General features: G+C 28.8%; 3 protein-coding genes across 9 annotated transcripts; 1 reads left to right on the forward strand and 2 right to left on the reverse strand.

The window, feature by feature from the left end:
• Positions 1 to 206: 206 nt before the first annotated feature.
• Art1 (arginine methyltransferase 1) lies at positions 207 to 4,077 on the reverse strand. Of its 5 annotated transcripts, none has more exons than XM_035862734.2 (3): positions 3,987 to 4,077; positions 3,404 to 3,543; positions 207 to 2,479 (listed from the first exon to the last, which is right to left on the reverse strand). In XM_035862734.2, the coding sequence occupies exons 2-3, from the start codon at positions 3,467 to 3,469 to the stop codon at positions 1,397 to 1,399; spliced, it is 1,149 nt and encodes a 382-aa protein (XP_035718627.1). In that variant the 5' UTR covers positions 3,470 to 3,543; positions 3,987 to 4,077; the 3' UTR covers positions 207 to 1,396. The 5 variants fall into 5 exon arrangements, with proteins under 5 accessions (XP_035718627.1, XP_035718626.1, XP_085517299.1 ...); XM_035862733.2 differs by having other exon boundaries at positions 3,738 to 4,064; XM_085661173.1 differs by having other exon boundaries at positions 3,668 to 4,064.
• A 227-nt stretch (positions 4,078 to 4,304) lies between these two features.
• On the forward strand, positions 4,305 to 14,597 carry htk (AT-rich interaction domain hat-trick). Of its 3 annotated transcripts, none has more exons than XM_035862725.2 (7): positions 4,305 to 4,526; positions 5,375 to 5,811; positions 6,111 to 6,356; positions 8,320 to 8,524; positions 8,613 to 13,083; positions 13,156 to 13,296; positions 13,379 to 14,597. In XM_035862725.2, the coding sequence occupies exons 1-7, from the start codon at positions 4,521 to 4,523 to the stop codon at positions 13,420 to 13,422; spliced, it is 5,550 nt and encodes a 1,849-aa protein (XP_035718618.2). In that variant the 5' UTR covers positions 4,305 to 4,520; the 3' UTR covers positions 13,423 to 14,597. The 3 variants fall into 3 exon arrangements, with proteins under 3 accessions (XP_035718618.2, XP_085517306.1, XP_085517305.1); XM_085661180.1 differs by lacking the exon at positions 4,305 to 4,526 and adding an exon at positions 4,654 to 5,306 and having other exon boundaries at positions 5,375 to 5,802; XM_085661179.1 differs by lacking the exon at positions 4,305 to 4,526 and adding an exon at positions 4,655 to 5,306.
• Positions 14,598 to 16,826: 2,229 nt separating this feature from the next.
• Positions 16,827 to 18,415, reverse strand: LOC118440142 (uncharacterized). Its single transcript, XM_035862738.2, has 2 exons — positions 18,106 to 18,415; positions 16,827 to 17,658 (listed from the first exon to the last, which is right to left on the reverse strand). Exons 1-2 carry the CDS (start codon positions 18,247 to 18,249, stop codon positions 17,464 to 17,466), a joined length of 339 nt encoding a protein of 112 aa, XP_035718631.1. The 5' UTR covers positions 18,250 to 18,415; the 3' UTR covers positions 16,827 to 17,463.
• Between the last annotated feature and the right edge of the window lie 694 nt (positions 18,416 to 19,109).

The following is a 19,109-nucleotide window of genomic DNA, read 5'->3' on the forward strand; positions in this document are numbered from 1 at the left end:
TATTTAAACATATGACATTCTATGTTAAATTGAAATTAGTAAAAGTATATTCCTTTTATAGCAAATGTATACTAACAATTTATTAATGTATAATAATTGTCATAAAGAAACTTCCTTTCTAGGGCTCATTATTTCTTTCATCTCTTTTAATTATGTACATGACATAACTAAGTATAGGATAAGAACATGCTTCCGCTTCAATTATATTAGAAAAAATTTTCATTTACACCATTGCACATGAAATTTATACATTGATTTAGTTCCAATATCTAACTAAAAGAATGTAAAATATAAAATTATATCATCTTTCATAATAGTGCAGTAAACATTAAAACAAATTTTAAATTTTATTAACACTAAATTGCTTTATATTGAGTAATATTGTAATAAGTAATGTAATATATGACATCTCTATCTCTCTCTTAAAAATTAAGTCGAATCAAGAGATGAATATTAATGTATTAAAAATGATCACACGTGTTTTGTATATTGACGCGTATACTTAATAAATATATTAATTCCACATTATTAGTGTTTACTCATTTTGAGTAACTTATTTACTTAAACGGAAGCATCCAAACAATGGTGATACAAATGGAATAAACAAAAAACAGAAAATTTGATTTAGGGAATTTCATTATTAGTACATAATTCAAAGGCTATACTAGAACGTTAGAATTTTCACGCACAATTATAATTTATTGAATATCACAAAGACGAATTACACTTTGTCTTTATGTGTTTGCTTACTATAAAATATTTAATACAGATTTTTTGTTTTTTATTATGCATGAAAATTCATTTTCTATCTGATTATATGTTTGTATGCTTTTTTCTGATGAATCATTACACATAAATATTATTCATATGAAAGTCATACATACGCATGGCAATCTTGGCAAAAAATAAAAAGAAAAACAGAAGAATATTTTAGTGAAATATTCTTTCTATGTACATTGTATATTGACTTATTGGATGATTGAAATTTTTAAGTATTTTCAGAAACATAAGCATTTGTAACAGTAATATCTAGTAACATATTGTTCAGTAAGAGCTCAAAATTTTTAACACATTTTTAAAAAATACTTTTGATAATACGGTACAAGAATATGTATTATGTAAAAAATAATGCTACATATAGATCTATTCAGCGTCTTATATTTTATAATATTATAGAGAAATAAAGCATACAAATGTGTAAAAATGACACCATTTTATTAGATTTTATTGGTCGTAAAAAAAGAGTAAAATATATTTTACCGTACTTGTACCGTACTGTTAAATATGGTAGATGATTAGCACAATTCAATAATAATAAAAGGGTTTTAAGTTCAGATTTCACTAAACAGTCTGAAGAACTATTGTAGTAAAAGAAGGATATAGAAGCTCACGGATATCAGCGCATACGATACGTATTTGTTTCATGAATTTCGCACAAATCTCCTTTGAAGTCCAACTCAATACTGAAATCCAGATCTCTATAATTTCTTGCATTGGGCTTCATGGAAAATACACCATATATTTCTTCTCCTTTCTTCACTGTCATATATTCATCAAAATAGAACACTGTCTGCTTCCAGTGTGTGTACTGCACTTCAGGCGCTGTACTAAAGCCAATCCGTTTGTGGCACTTAGTGAATTCAATATTAAAGAATGTAACTAGTGCTTGAACATAATCATTTCTACGAACTTGAAGAGTAAATGGTGATGAAAATTCTAAATCTGCTTTTGTTACAGTATATAGATCAACTTCTTTGATAAGACATGCATTTGTAACAACTTGTTTTGGATCTACAATATCCACCAGCGGTTCGCTAATGGCTACTTTCCTTATACTACTCATATCAAAGCCGTACACATCATCCCACCAATTTATTTTTTCATCTTTATATTGTCTATCTTCGATGCCACATATAAATAAAGTTGCTTTATCAGGAAATAACATTCCATCTTCACGAAGCCACTTATCTCTAGCAAAAAGCACCGTATCCAGCATAGATTCATAAAATAAACAATAACCCATCCACTCAGATATAATAATATCAACTTTTTCTATACCATCAGGTAAAGAAACTTCTTCAACTTTGCCTTTCAAAATTGTTATAACATTTGAAAGCTGATTAGCTTCTACTATCTTTTCTGCATATTCAACAATATTGGAACATTCTATTCCAATCACTCTGGCAGCTCCGGCTTTTGCTGCAAACATGGATAATATACCTGTACCACAACCTATATCAAGAACTGTTTTTCCTTTAAAAAGATGTTTATTGTGATACATGGAGTTACGGTATGTCATTGTCCGTACTTCATCCTTTAACATTTCTTCATGAATTCCATAATGAGCATAAGAGTCAAAATAATAATCTCTGGATGTCATATCTTCAACAGATACAGATTCTTTGCATGGTGGTACACTAGCATTTGTAGCTGGTACAGGAGCTGATTCTCCAACATCCATTGATTCCATTTTTGAAGTCTGTAATCATTAATTATGACATACATTATAGTATTATAAATTAGGTCCTATTTTACACAAATTTTATTAACTATACAAGTAAAAAATATACATCTATAAAAAATTCCAACACGATCTCATTATAAAATAATTGATAAAATTCTACTATTTTCAAAATATAATAAATTGGTTATTTTATACTTTTTAATCTTTTTTTAAATAAAATAATTGTTCTTACAAATAACAGATAATTTTTATTAGTAATAATAAGAAGTTCATAGATTAATTTGGAAATATATTAATGAAATTAAATATTAATTTAAACCATGTGATGTATACTTTTTACAAAGTATATTTTATTCTGCTACAAATATAAATAATTAAATCTTATATAAATATATTGGTATATATATATATATGTATATAAAATACAGCTATGTAAAATATATAGTATAAATATTATTTAAAATATTATTCATTTATGATGAATAATTATGCAATAAAAACGATAAAAATGTAAGAAACTACTTTGTACAATCTAAGAAGAAGATGCACGTGCCCGCCAAAATGAATGGCGTCTTTTGGAGACCGAATTATCTATGAATATTGCACATCACATACGCATATAATTCATGTTATAAATTGTATAGCAACGCCAGTACAGTGATGAACGTGGTTCAATTAATTTGAAACAATGCGAAAATATTATTTATGATATTTTAATATTATCGCCTAGAAGCCAATTTTAGAAATAACAATACATTCAATAATGTATTTGCTGTAATTCATTGATGCGAACCGCAGTAAAAATAATTAGTATATATAACAATAGCATTTCTTACCAGTCGAAGTAATAAATATATTTCTTACTACAATATCTTACGTAACAGATTTCTTTTAAGCATTTTCCTGATTTTATTAAAAAAATTATTCATCTAAGCTTACCTGATTTTCCGTTGTACACATGCCACTCTGGTTAATTTCTACCGGCACTTCATTAGCTGCCGCCATTTTGTTCCGCGTCACAGCAGACGACTAGCTTCAGGAACGTATGCAACCGTGGACATAACGGGTGAATTTAAGTACTATTAATCGAATAAAGACAAATTACAATCAGAATTTAAAAAGTGATGTTATTTAATAACAATGCATATAGCTGAATAATTATTATCAATAAAAGCTTATTAAGTATGAAAAGCGATTCAACACCTTATGAAAATGGAGTGTAGATTATCTTTGTAAAACGCAATATATAATAATAACATAAATAGTAGATTACCATTTAATATTGTAATAACTATTTTTTCGAAATAACACACACTTTACAACTATATTTCTATACATTAATATTCCACATTATTTCAATTTTCAATCTGCTCCAAAATTGATGTTGAACTTTTTTTATGCAACTGTTACATTTAACAATAATATATCTTTCAATAATGGATAACGTCAATTCTTTGTTAAATATAATCTTACATTGATTTTCTTATCATTTAATACAAGAGACTATACAAAAGGAACATACAAATGGTAAAAATGATTATCACGAAAAACGGAATGACGAAATGTCCTGGAAGGTACGATTCTCAACAGCAAAGAATCATTTGATACGTCCCTGCCGGATGCGCAGTGCGGTCATCCGGATATTCGTTTTATCTTGTGTTAAATATATTTATTTATTTCAATATTGCTGTAAAAAATTCTATTTTTATCAAGGGCGAATATATCTAATAAAATAATTCATAATATTTAAACTTAAGAATAAATTCGAATTCATGCCTTCGTTCAGTTGTTGTCACACGGATAAAAAAGTGTCGTCCAATAAGGAGCGAGTATAGCTGACAAGTTGCGTCGGGGTGGAAATGGGCAGGGAACGGGAGCTTGTACGCATTCGTGCCGTGAAGTGTTGCTTTCTTGAAGGGGGTCATCAACTACTCCTCATACACTAAATTTCATTTATGATTCTCGTCTGTGAAAACGGGATACGTAATTATTTTTAATGTGCCGCGAATATCAGTGGTTAAAGATTGTTTACATGGTGATTGTAAAACGTTAGAAGATGCTGGTAAGCAAACAGGCGGGAGAAAAGAGTTTCATGTTACGACAAGTGTATGAACATCGCATATACTGCGATCTATCTTTTTCTTCTTTTCGTTTTTTTAACTCTTCTTTACATCATGCTTTTCTGATAGGATTAGAAATACTTTTCGTGATTATACAATTACGATCTTATTCCTCATATCTTTCTTTCTTTCTCCACATATGTCTTAGCTCAGTATCTTCTTCGAGGTTACAATTATTTTGCGATATTTGAGAAAGTAGTAAACTGTCACGAATGGTAGTATTTTTTCTTATTATAAATCTACCTTAAAGATATGAAATTATAATCTTTTGACTAAAAATATATACACCCAAGAAACTTTCGTTGATCACGACGTAAAGTATCTTTCTTCTTGTTAAAAGAAGTTACTTCCTAATTCCTACAAAAAAATAATTGTTGACGTAAACAATGACAATTGAGATCGATATTTCGCTTATTTTTTCTTTTGTTTACTTTATGTTAGAAATATTTGTTTTACCGCTTTTGATAATTCAACCAATTATGACGGAAGAATGTGTGTATATATTTGCGCGCGCGCGCGCGCGCATACTTGACGACGCAAGCATTTGTGCATGTATATATGCATACGCGCGCGAGCGTTATATATATTTTGGAAAGTTTCAAAAGCGTGCCTTATTAGATGTTTTTATACATTGTCTTATTTTCAATAATTGTCATTGAGAATTTAATAACATGTCAAACTGCATACATATATATGTATTTATTTTATACAATCCAACAATTGTAATATTCAAATGAATATTATTATTTTATTGTTATTCTGTATTTAAATTAACTATAATTTATTGTAGGGGGACGATCCGCCGTACCTGTCAGTAGGTACGGAGGTTAGTGCTAAGTACAAAGGTGCCTTCTGTGAAGCAAAGATTCGGAAGGTAGTAAGATCTGTGAAATGTCGAGTAACTTATAAACAAGGATTAGGCACCGCTACAGTTACTGATGATCAGATAAGGGGGACTTTAAGAGTTGGTGCCTCGGTGGAAGCAAGACATAGTGATAAGAAAGAATTTGTAGAAGCTACCATTACCAAAATACAAGACTGCAGTCAATATACTGTAGTTTTTGATGATGGAGATATTACTACTTTAAGAAGAACTGCTCTTTGTTTAAAGAGTGGACGACATTTTGCAGAAAGTGAAACATTGGACCAACTTCCCTTAACACATCCTGAACATTTTGGAAATCCTGTTATAGGAGGAAGGAGAGGAAGACGGTCAAGGCAAGCTCAGTATGTAGGCTCGATAAGATTTAACAAGAAAAGTTATTGCAAAGTTCTATGCTTAGTAACAAGCATATATACCATGCATACATATAATTGATGTGTCATGTATATGATATTTCATTTAATTTTAAGAAAATAGACCTCAGTTGTGTGTGCGTGCGTGCGTACGTTCGTGCGTGCGTGCGTGTGTGTGTGTGTGTATGTGTGTATGTATGTATGTATGTATGTATGTATGTATGTATGTATGTATGTATGTATGTATGTATGTATGTATGTATAGAACTATTTTATGATTTGTATTATAGAGATGAAAGTAGTGATGATGAAGATAGTCCTCCAAGAGGAAATCGTGATTCTGCTTCTAATATGGGAGGAAAGGAAGGTGTTGAAACAGAACCTGAAATTGGACGAGTTGTTTGTGTTGAATTGGGAGACAAGAAGAAAAAAGATAATTGGTTTCCAGGATTAGTAGTAGCTCCTACTGCTCAAGATACCGTACGAATTAGAGTAAGAGATGATTACTTGGTGCGTTCATTCAAAGATGCAAGATAGTAAGTAGTACCTATTTAATAGAATAATAAAACATGTTGACAATTTTAGAATATCTGAAACTGAATAATAGAGTTTTTAACCATCTTTAAATAATTTTCCTATTAAGAAAAAAATTATACAATATGAAATTAGCAAATATTAATCTTTGGATATGAATCGACGATTAATTTACAATTTTTTAATATTTTATTTAAAAAAGAAATGGCCTGTTACTTTGAAGTCACAATGGGCTACTGTATTTGTACATACATGTAATTTAATTTTATATATAGATGTTTGTAAAACAATTTGCATTTGGAATTTGATATTATATTTGAAACATTTTATTTTAGGAACATCTTTACACCCTGACATTTTACAATGCCCGATCTTATCGGAAAAGATCAACAAATAAGCTATTTCATCCCTTTGCACATACACATTTTATTTATACAACGTTGAATAAATAATATTGGTTGCGTTGAATAAATAGTATTGGTTGTCTTACTATTTATCTTTATTAATATTTCTTATTTTTCTCGTTTCAAATTTTTTGTTCAATGTTTCGGTTTGTATATTTCAAGTCTATATGTTATTGTTAAAGCTTGATGTGATACAAAAGCTACATTATATGGAAATAGCAACAAATTCATTACATAAATGTAATGGAAAGAAAAGACAATTATTATATAAACTTTTTTAATTATTATATAGCTCTTTTTTGCTTATTGAAATAATGAAACAATAAAAAACAGTATAATATTCGCATGAAGTAATCACTATCTATCAAAACAAATTTAAATAGTACGCATTCTGATTTGATAAGTAGAAATTGCAAATTGTCACGAACTTCTTTGATTATGAAAGAATAATATAACCATAAGATAATGTATCTTATGGTGATAAAGTAAAATAAGACTTAAAAATACTGATGTGTAAGTATGTGACTTTAAAGTTTCAATGCACTATAGAGGGTTAAGATAATTTTGAGTAACAAGTTAAATTCTTTTATTAATTAAGTGTAACAACATATGATTTATCTTTCAATTTATTTAATTATTTATTTAAAAAAATCGATTGAGTTTTAAAGTGATAAATGATTTTGCCAATAGAATGACATATATACGAAGTGTTACAGCACACTGATACAACCAAGGGAGTGATTCCTTGTGAAAAAATAAGTCGAAAATGTAAAGTATAGTTTGTGTTTATAAACATAAGCAGTGCTATTATCTGCTTCCTCTTGTTGCTACTATGGTACTATAACAGTTGTCTCTTTTGATCCATAATGACGTTAAGATATACTACGCGAAAGTACGTAGACATGATCTTCTATTTAGCATCATGCAATGCTTTCACGATAGTCGTTTGTATCAAGAACGCTATCCAAATCGCCATCATTATGATCGACATGTGATTGTAAGAGTAGAATGAAATCTTTTAGAAAATAGTTCTTGCAGTCTGTTTTAAATAGTAAGTACAAATGTATTGAATAGATTTTAAAAGTTAGTTATTTCGAAAATGGAACTTTATATGTAAAAACTGTACTCTACATTATACATTTACTTTTTCATGAGGAATCACTCCTTGCTTGGTTGTATCACTTTTACCGGAACATTCTCTCTCTCTCTCTCTCTCTCTCTCTCTCTCTCTCTCTCTCTCTCTCTCTCTCTCTCTCTCTCCCCCCCTCCCCCCCTCCCCCTCCCCCTCCCTCCTCTCTCGCTCTGTATGTGTGTGTGTGTATTATTGTCATTATTATTATTATTATTTTTATTTTTTTTATTTTTATTTTTATTATTATTTTTTTATTTTTATTATTTTATTTTTATTTTTATTTTTATTTTTATTTTTATTTTTATTATTTTTATTTTTATTTTTATTATTATTTTTTTATTTTTATTTTTATTATTATTATTATTATTATTATTATTATTATTATTATTATTGTTATTATTATTATTATTATATTTCTCACATTTATAGCTATACAGTGCCGAAAAAGGAAGCAACTGAATTTACTAAGGAATTGGTCAATAAAGTTGAAAACAGTACATTGAAAGTCGCAGTTGAAAAAGCATTGTTATTTCTAGAAAAAAATGAATTGCCACCACATTGGGATAGAGATTCTTTATTTGGGAATTCTGTTTCTAGCGGTAATAGTGATTCTGATAGAGAATTGGACTCCGATGTGAGTGTTGTATTTAATTACTTATTTATACTATTTAAAATTTGTAGTATATATAGTATAATATATAACATATAATATATTTTTATAGAGTTCAGATGATGAACCACGTGAGGAAAAAGATCATTTTGTGGCACAATTGTATAAATTTATGGATGATAGAGGAACACCAATAAATAATTGTCCAATGATTGGTACTGAAGACATAGATTTATATAGATTATTTCGAGCAGTTTACAAATTAGGTGGTTACAATCGTGTTACAAATCAAAATCAATGGAAATCGATAACACGTCGTTTAAGCTTTTCAATGCAAAATTCACCATCTACGCACAATTTGGTGAAACAAGCATATAAAAAATTTTTACATTCTTTTGAAGATTTTTATAGAAAGTTAGGTTGTACTATGGTGAACCATCCAAGAGGTAGTACACGGAAACAACGTCCTGGCAGAAGTCTGATTAGAGATAAAGACAGAAATACTCCTATTCCACCACCGGCTCCAGTACCAAAGAATGAGAAAGAGGAAGATGAGAAAAAATCACAAGAAGATGAGAAGAAAGATAAAAAAGAAATAAAAAAGGAACAGTTAAAAGAAGATGAATCAAAGTTAAAGAAGAAAGATGATTTAGAAGAAGTTGGAAGTGGACAAGAAAGTGATATAAATGTTGAAGCAGATCCAGAAACTTCTAGTAGTGAGAAATCTCCAAAAATTTCTCCTCAAATTGCATCATTACCAAGTAGAGCTAAGTCAAAAAGTAAAGACGACATAAAAAAAAAAATTGTAGAAAAGAAAAAAAATGAAATTAAAAAACAAGATAAAAAAGATGAAAAAGTTAAAGAAGAAGAGGCTGCTAAAACAAGATCTAAATCTAAGGATGATACAGTGAAAAATAAAGCTTCTGAGGCAAGGGAGACACGAACCCCATCCAGAGAATCTGAAAGAAGAGCTTTGACAAAGCAAAGACGTTTAACAGATGAGGAATTAAAACGACGTGGTAGGAAACGTAAAGAGTATGAAGTTGAAAAATCAAGGAATGATGAACAACCAGCAGAATCAGCACCTTGTTATAAAGGCCCGGTGGAATTAGGTGATAGATTAAAAGTTTATTATGGACCAACGCACGAATCTAAAGTTACATATGAAGCGAAGATTATTGATATGGAAAAAGATGGTACAGAACCAATGTATCTTGTACATTATACTGGGTGGAATACAAGATATGACGAGTGGATCAAGCCGTCGAGAATTGCTCAAAATTTTACTCAGGCTCAGGGTAGAGTAAAACGTATTAAAGTCACACCCCGTCCTCAAACACCTAGTACAAATATTTCTGGTAATGTCAATAAATCTTCAAAAAGTAATGGTAATGGCGCTCCAAATACATCTCAAAATCGTCGTAGAGCACAAAGTGTGGTTCCTGTAACTAGTACTACATCTACATCCTCAAAAGAAATAAAAAAAGAAGAGAAAGAAAAGGACAAAGAAATAACACAGCCCATTAGGTCAACCACACCATTATCAGTAACAAGTACCAGTTCTAGAACAAAAAGTCCTGCAACACCAGCTAATAACAGACAAACTAGAACAAACAAAAACGTAGATCTTCCTGGAATAGAACCTCGTAGACGTACTAGAAGAACATCAGGTCATACAGACATATCAATTCCATCAGAAACTGAAGACAGTGAAACATATGAATCTGATACTACTGAACCAGATCAAGCAAAAACAAGATCAAAGGGAACAGAGGAAAGAAAACGAAGAGATGTTAGAAACCGAGAAGATAGAATTAAAACTGATGATATTAGTGAAGGAGAGGATGATAAAGATAATGTAGAAGAACCTCGTAGAGGTCGTCGATTGAGAAGAACACTTGGTAAGGTACAAGGTGTTAAATCTGAACCTGATAGTGATGAAGAACAACCAAAAGGTAGAGATTTTGATCTGAATCAAATAAGATCTGAATTAAAAGGATTTGATAAAGCAGTTAAATTAGAATTAGTTCGAGTTGAACCAGATCCTGAAGATGGTATTAAAACAGAAGAAAAGGAAAATGTGTCTACTTTAATTCCTTCGAAAATAGAGAAAAGTGTAGAAGTAATAAAAACAGAAAACATTCCAGATCCAAAACCTATAGATAATACTGAAGATATTTACGAATTTAAAGAACCAGAACCTTTTGAATTTGAAGTTAGAAATAAAAGAGATACAAATGTGGATAAAGATAAAGTGAAGAAAAGAATGTTCGAAGAAGAACCTAAAAGTCCGAAGAAAAAACAAAAAGCAGTTACAAGCCCAATAACCAAAGATACAAAATCTGATTCAGACAATGATTCTCGTAAGAAAACCAGAAAATTATTTAGTAAACGAACTGATGATTCTAACGATACAATATCCCTTAATAAGCCATTACAACCAACAAATATAACATGTGAAGAAGCATTTGATAAACTTTGTGTACCTCCATCATCATTTAATCACAATAAGCCATCACCAACTTTGGAAGAAGCTGGAAAAGTAGTTAACAGTATAGATCTTCTGTTTAGTGATTTACCAGGTGACGATGATGGTACCCATGATGACTCTGAAGATCGTTTGATAATATCAGAAACAGAAGTTTCTGAAACTGAACAAGAAAGTTTATTTACTTATCATCAAGAAATGTTTACAGCGTCTGATTTAACTGACACAATTGATTTAGATAAGGAAACAACCAATACTCAACCTGAACCAATAAGAGACGATTTAACATCAGTTATTGTGAATAAATCAGGAGGAGCTTTGGAACAAAAACAAAATGCAAAGTCATCACCTATATCTAGACAATCTCCAGAATTAAGAACACTCGATGCCAAACTTTTAAATATTCAGCCAATTTTATCACCAGTTGTAGTTACACCTGCTCCCATAAGTGCAAGACTTCCAGCCACATCTACAATAGAAGAAAAACTATCAGCTGCTGCAATGGCTTTTAGAAATAAAACAAAAGAAACTCCAAAAGAAGATGAAGTTCCTGAATCTATACGAAAAATTAATAAAGAAGTTACCAAAAAAGTAGATGCTAGTGTCTTGCATAAGAATAAGGAAGATCAGGTTACTTCCAAACATGAAATAGATAATAAAAAACGAGAAGAAGATACTTTAGTGAAAGAAGAAGAGCAAAGAAGAGAAGTAATGCGTGTAGTTATTAAGCAAAAAGAAGAAGAACTTCAACAATTAAAATTAAAGAAGGAATGCGAACTAAAGAAATTTACAGAAATAAAAATTGTTACTGAGCAAAGAAAAATACAAGATAGTAAAGATGATGATTGGAAGAATGAAGATAATACAGGATGCAGTATAATAAAAGAAGAAGATATTAAGGAAGAAGATTTAAAAGAAAGAGAAAAAGATAAGCGGAAGAAAGTCGTAAATCAAGAAATCGTAGATTCAACAGATAGTAGCGATTCTGAACAGAGACTTGTAATTGACAATGAAGAACCTCAAGATATAAAAGATCCTATATCAAACTTTGATACTAAATTGAAAGTAGAATTAGATAAATTTCAAGATAACCAAGAACGATATCCAAAAACGCAAACACCAAAACCTGTACAAAATTTGAATCCTCAACAACAGGAATGTATTCCTGATTTTAAATCAGAATCAATATCTATTGCTAAGACAGATGAAGAAGGTGAAACAATTAATTCTTTACTTTGCGAAGAAGAAATTCCTGGCTCACCTGCTCCTGCTATTGAAAATATAGAGGAAGATAATGCAGGCCCTTCATGCTCACCTCCACAAGCTGAAACTAATGAAAATAATATAGTTTTAATGGAAATGCCTTTTGCAAGTGCTCCAACTTCTGGTGAAAGCACAACTAGTAATACCGTTGCTACTCTTAGTATGGCATTGCCAAAGCCTGTTGAAACATCAATTCCATCTGCATTACCAATACAACAAAATCCTACGCTTGGGTTACGGCAACAAGTACAACATCAACATCTACCAGCTCTTATGCCTGCACAAAGAAGGGAAAGCAATGATGCAGCGCCTGTAATGGATAATACTCCTCCTACAACACCAGATTCAAGTATTTCGAACATCTCTGGATCTCCTAGGGAGGAAAGAACTGGTGGTTCCTCGCCAATCTCTGAAGATAATATGAAATTGAATCGAGATAGTTCAGAAGCAGATAATGATAGTGCTGGCAAGGGACAAGGATTTAGTGAAGATGATATATTACCAAATTCAGAACGAAATTCAGCAGATAGAGCATTAAAACCTCCTATAGCAAAACGATCTGTGGAAGACGCTCAAAGTCCGAAGAAACGAAAGAGAAATAGAAAACATTCGGAATGTGGGAGTAATCCTCCTAAAAAAACTGGCAGACAAAGTGGCCGACATACCAGACATGGTGCTGGAAGTGATAGTGATGATACAAGCGAAGGATCTAATTTATGTTTAGTGAACCCAACATCTACAAATCACACAAATATTAATAGTGTCACAGATCTCAATAATTACTCATCAAGATCACCTAGACAGGTGAAATACAACTTCTATGTGGAATTAGGTAAATTAAAAATAATAAGATTCTTTCTGCAATTTACGTTAAATATAAATCTCATGTATTATTTTATTACAGGTCCAGAATTGGATGGAAGCCAAAGGATAGCTGTATTGCAACAAAAATTAGCAGAACTACGCCAAACATATAATGCTGTAAAGGTTGAACTTGCTGCTATAGAGAGACGTAAAAAGAAATTACGAAGAAGAGAACGGGAAGGTAAGTGATATAAATAATATGAAACAGTTTTATTTTTAAAAGACAAATATTTATGCAAATAGTTCATATATATTCTTTTCAGCTACAAAGGCAGCTAAAGCGGAGATGCAACAAGCATGTTCGTGATGGGCTGTGTTTGACAGCAACCTGCATATCTCCATGTACTAAAGTCTTTTATAAATGTGTATGTAAGCATCCATGCATGCATGTATACATACACATACAAGATCAAAGATTATAGTATGGGCACTCTGCAATCACGGCAAATTTCATGACAATTTTTACCTGTCTACCTAGGACTGCTTAGGTAACTTTCCCCACTAATATAAACTGTAGATATAGATGTAAGATTAGATATAAAATAACATTTAAAAAACGGTATATATATTGACACATACATTCTGTTGTACACTTTTTTAACAAGCACACGATAGGGCTGTTAATTAATATTTTTCTTTTGATTGGTTATTTAATTATTTCAAAGGAGAAGTACAAATATCACACAAATGTGTTATTATTTAAAAATAATCTAAAAATAATCATTACTAATTTGAACATAAAGATGTATGGGGATACATTTATGTATATGAGGTACGTTTCTCCTTAGCAAATTAAATCTTGCTTTTGAGTCCAGTGTTTGTGCCATTGTGGTTGAGCTGTTTTCAGGACGATTAAATGCCTCTAATCTCATAAGTACAAGCGCTGTGTCTCATGGCGAAGAAAATGTAAATAGAATTTGTAATATCATTATTGGCATATAACTATGTACATTATATTTAACAGGAATAGAATTTGTACAATCTAAATTTTTTATTTAATAGATGTATTACAATTTGATGTTATTCTTGATGCATTAAATGAATAATAATGAATAACGTATTCCAAGCAATGTACGGCTGTACAATTACAAGACATAAGTGAAAGTATGCATCGCCAACACTTATGAAGTACAGCATAATTTTCAATATTAGACAAAGGGAGATATGTATTATTTTAAATTATGTATATATTTTAGGAGAATAAATATCTTATATTATTTATAAAGATATAAAAATATTTGTTTGTATTTACACAAAAATTGTACATGTATTTTGTTTAAACCGGGATGTCAACAGTATATAGTTAATGTTTATGATTTTTTTTTAATTTTTTAAGAGTTTGTCATGAATGCAGCTCAACATATCTATGAGCTCTAAAATTTTTATTTCCTAAACGAAAAATTGGTAACTATCATTGTACTTTAGTCATTTATAGCTTTATTGTCACTGTTTATGATTGGTTAAAAATGCACATACTCACATTTATATTTTTATTTGAGTATATAAGTATCCTCATGTATTAAAAAACGAAGATTAAGCTTATGTAAGCTCAGAACCACAAATCAAATAACCTTGAATGGGGCTAAATTTGTATGAAACATGTTGGCTGAAAAGAGAATGAAATTTTATATAGATATATAGTATATATTTTTTATAAGAAATCAGTTGTGGACATATTTAATGATGAAATGATCACACTGATTGGGGAAAATAGAAAGAAAGTGGGGAGTTAGACTCTCTGAATCTTTGTACATAGTTTACATCGCTTGCATTGAGTATACTTATAAGTCAGTTTATAGTATGTAGTTGTTTATCGCACAGGAGTTTACACATTACTGTCAAATGGTTTCAGAAATCTTGCAGTAATATTTGCTATATGTTTAACTTAATAAGGAAGGATGTATGTCATTGCTTATGTAGAGTTTTATGTACTTGGTCAAATTTGTGAAAAAATATGATTATTAATTTTGTTTTCGTTTTAATATTTGCATTTGCCAGAACCAAGAGAGATCTCTAATTTAACAAATAATTATAAATATATTATGTTAATATCGTTTATTCTGAAAAAATTAATGCTAAACACACACACACACACAGACACTTTGATATTAAAAAATAATATATCATAAATATTATAATATAAATATAGATCCCTATTATTGGTACACAAGAACACATTTTGCCTTTACTTGTTGGACTATTATATACATGAGAAACAATGTTATATAAACCAAATAGTAAAATTAAATGAAAAATATAGTCATTATTTACTTATGTCTTTGTCTAATATAAAATTTTCGATTGCAATTCTACTGTGTTATACCTGTATACTATATTGTACAGTATCAGACATTCTTTAAACTGTGTATGTAGTATTTCTGCCATATGTGTATGTAAATATAACTTTACTATCATGAAAGGGGAATGTTTTATTGTGCATGGAATAGTATAAGATATATTATATGAAAAATTACAAAGATTACTTTTAAATCATTAGGCCATTATTTATTTCATTGTATCAATAATTACCATCTTGAAAATGTTCCAGAAATTTTGTTAATTTTGTGGAAATGAATCCTTTTTTGTTTTTTTTATTTACTGTATTAATAATGTTATCTGCATATATTTTGAGCCATACATTGTCAAAAACATTTACAGCATTATTTAATCAAATGAATTATCTTTATTACATTATAATCATTGATATCGATCAATTCTTATCGAAGAAAAAAAGTTTTTGTATTATATGTAGAATTAAAATTGTTATTCCTGCACATAATTTATATATTAAATGAAAAAAATTATTACAATTAATTTATTAATTATTAATATAATGTTGATATTAACAGATTTCCTAAATCAAATTTTAAATATTTAATTATCCATTTTCCTGCGTAAACACAATGAATTAATCAAGTTAAATAAAATTTGGATTAAATTGAATTATATTGATCTACTTCTCTAAAATTATTTGATATTATGTAAAAATTATTAAACAAATACTTAAATTTAAATTGTTTCTATATTATACCAAGTACAATAAGTAAAAATTAAGTGATGATTACATCCTTACCTACTATAAAAACACTTATCTTCCTTGTAAATTATACAACGTTATATGTGAAATAATACATATAGAAAGCACAATGTGTATTGTGACGCGATTCATTAATATTGTTCCACATAACATTTAATTGTGTTAGCATACATTGTTAACAAATAAATCTTATCATACAAAAATTATGTGAAGATCGTTTCCCTTATTATTTATACTGCTTACACAAATATATATTTTATTAATGAAATATTTGATAATACAAAACAACTGACATAATAAGTGCGCAGTTAAATTTTGTAAAGATTGTTTATTATATCATTGCTTAGAGAGAAAAAGGAATATTAAAACTCTTTAAAAATATTACATAAAAATACATAATATTATGTTAACATAATATACAAATATTTTTTTATATGCATATCTCTGCAGATGTAATGCTTTTATATAACATTCATCTGCTGATTTTTAAAAATCAGTGGGATTGAATAATACGATGTATATAATGTAAATATACAATGATTGCAATACGTGTCCCATCACTATTTTAAATGACCGATTTATTGATATTTTTCTTCATTTTTGTTTTAATGGAAGATGTGTTACTTTTCATGAATTTTACTATTTTTCAATTATTATAGATTATTATGAAATAAGCATATAAGTATACAAATTTCTACATTTCTATTGACTCAACAGTTTTTGTGTAATATTCTGAAGAAATAATTTATTATAAAATAAATGTATAAACATTCATATATATATGAAATTATTAAAGATACTATGATAATTTTTTTAAAGTATGATAGTATAGAATAAAACATCCATTAAAGTATTTAAATATTATTATGTTTTCACAAAAGATACTATCCAAGATATAATTTCTTCTTAGAAGTTATTAGATTATATGATCATCAACCCAAAGTCTACTTTATACAATATAATTGTACCTAATAAAAGGTTTAATATATATAGCACATAAATAAAAAATTATTTTTGTTGTCAAATAATAATTGCATCTAAAGTATCGAAGTATAACATTTGGGATACTGAAAAGTAATTAACAAATTTTGCAATATTACAAATTTCAGTCTACTAAGACAATATTTGGCTATCCTATTAAAAATTTCTTTTCAAGTAGATTATATGAAGATATTAAATTGTTCTACTTAATTCACACCTTTTACCTAACAGTTTTATACCTTAATAACGATTTTGCGAGGAAATGATATGGATAAAACTCAAGAGATACTCAGTGTTGCAAAAAAAAAGGGATTATCATGATTGTACATGTCAACATGGAGGAGGGCTAGACGTTGGTGCAGCATCAATAGTTGCTGTAGAAGAAGATGCCACTGCTGAGGTTTTATTTTCAGTAGGTAACCTCCGCCTAGCAAACATGAACTGTTTCATTAGTTCGTGGTGTGCTTCCAATCGTTCAATACAATGTAGACATGCAGTTTTGGGTAGCGGATCATTCATATTTACCTGTATACAAAATATATGCAATAACAATAATCGTGTACATTTCAAGCAATTTTTTAACAAATTATTAAATCAATAATATAATAAAAAATTAGAAAGTTTGATTTTTTTTAAAGGTGCCCTATATATGTTATATATATTTAACACGTTCCAAATGCAAGTATAGAAGAATTCGCTATGATATAGATTTCTCTATATATACAACATAGGCAATACTGATACAAAGTTTTTTTTTATTGAAAATAAATATAATATAAATTCATTGTGGTATAAAATTATTACTACTCATGCTGTCATTTTAATGTGGAACAAAATGTATCTATGTACAATATCATTCTATTATATAGAGAAAAATGTTTTAATAATAGGATTTTACATTAACTTCCATGACAAATAAATTGATTAGAAAAGAAGTAAACAAAATTTATAAAAATAAATATATATTCTTACCGTAATTGGGAGATAAGCATTGATCTTTTCTGCGAGTTTCATTCTTTCACCCTCTTCACCGTAAATGTGGATCACGAAACGGTTCATTTTACTGCAGAGTCTGCATATGAAACCTGTAATTACAGCTTTATCCGTACTACCCATTTTACTATCTTATTTTTAATTTCCTCTTTGGTATTTGCACTTATTCAAGATCACTTAGATTTAGTGCTTAACAATGAATATTGTGCACTAAAAACACTATTATTTCAAGATGTTCTTCCCTTTAGATTCTTGAGTTTGTTTATCAGAGACTTCACACTATTGGCGCTACTAGTACCACTTACTTCTACTGCTTTCTCCAGGGCAGTACCTAGTCAATGTTTCTTTAAAAAGATTTAATTCTTTTAGAAGTATGTATAACATCGTCTTATTTAATAAAACAGTTTGTTTTATTATAAACGAAATATTATAAGAACTTTTCAATTTTACAAAATAAAAGAACGTTTTCAATAAATAATATTTCTCCTTTTGAAATATTAAAACTGACTTCTAATATTGCATTTATTATATACAAATTTTTTTTTATGTTATAACTCTATAAAATATGAAACATTTATATTATGACTATTTTATTTCACGTATAGTAATTTGATATAAACTATAATATGAATAATTTAATAGATCTAAAAAGATTTTTATACGACCCTGAGATTAACCGATTGAAAGTTAAATCGAAAGTTGAATATGACAGAAACATAATCATTTAACTGTCAACTTATAATTAATTTAAATTACATATCTATGAAATATATATATATATATTTATATAATTAATAGTATATATACATATAATTATTTAGAAAATTTGAAAAACTATCTATGAAAGATTAATAAATTTCTATGTTAATCTCTATATTGTTTTATTGATATATAATAAAAGTAAAATTAAAATATTATTTTTTTTATTTTCTAACAAAAATATCGAATTAATGTGTAAGAAAGATAATTGTATAATACATATT

The sequence above is a fragment of the Vespa mandarinia genome, chromosome 14 (assembly GCF_050613455.1).
Source record: "Vespa mandarinia isolate Hongniang chromosome 14, ASM5061345v1, whole genome shotgun sequence".
Taxonomy (NCBI): domain Eukaryota; kingdom Metazoa; phylum Arthropoda; class Insecta; order Hymenoptera; family Vespidae; genus Vespa; species Vespa mandarinia.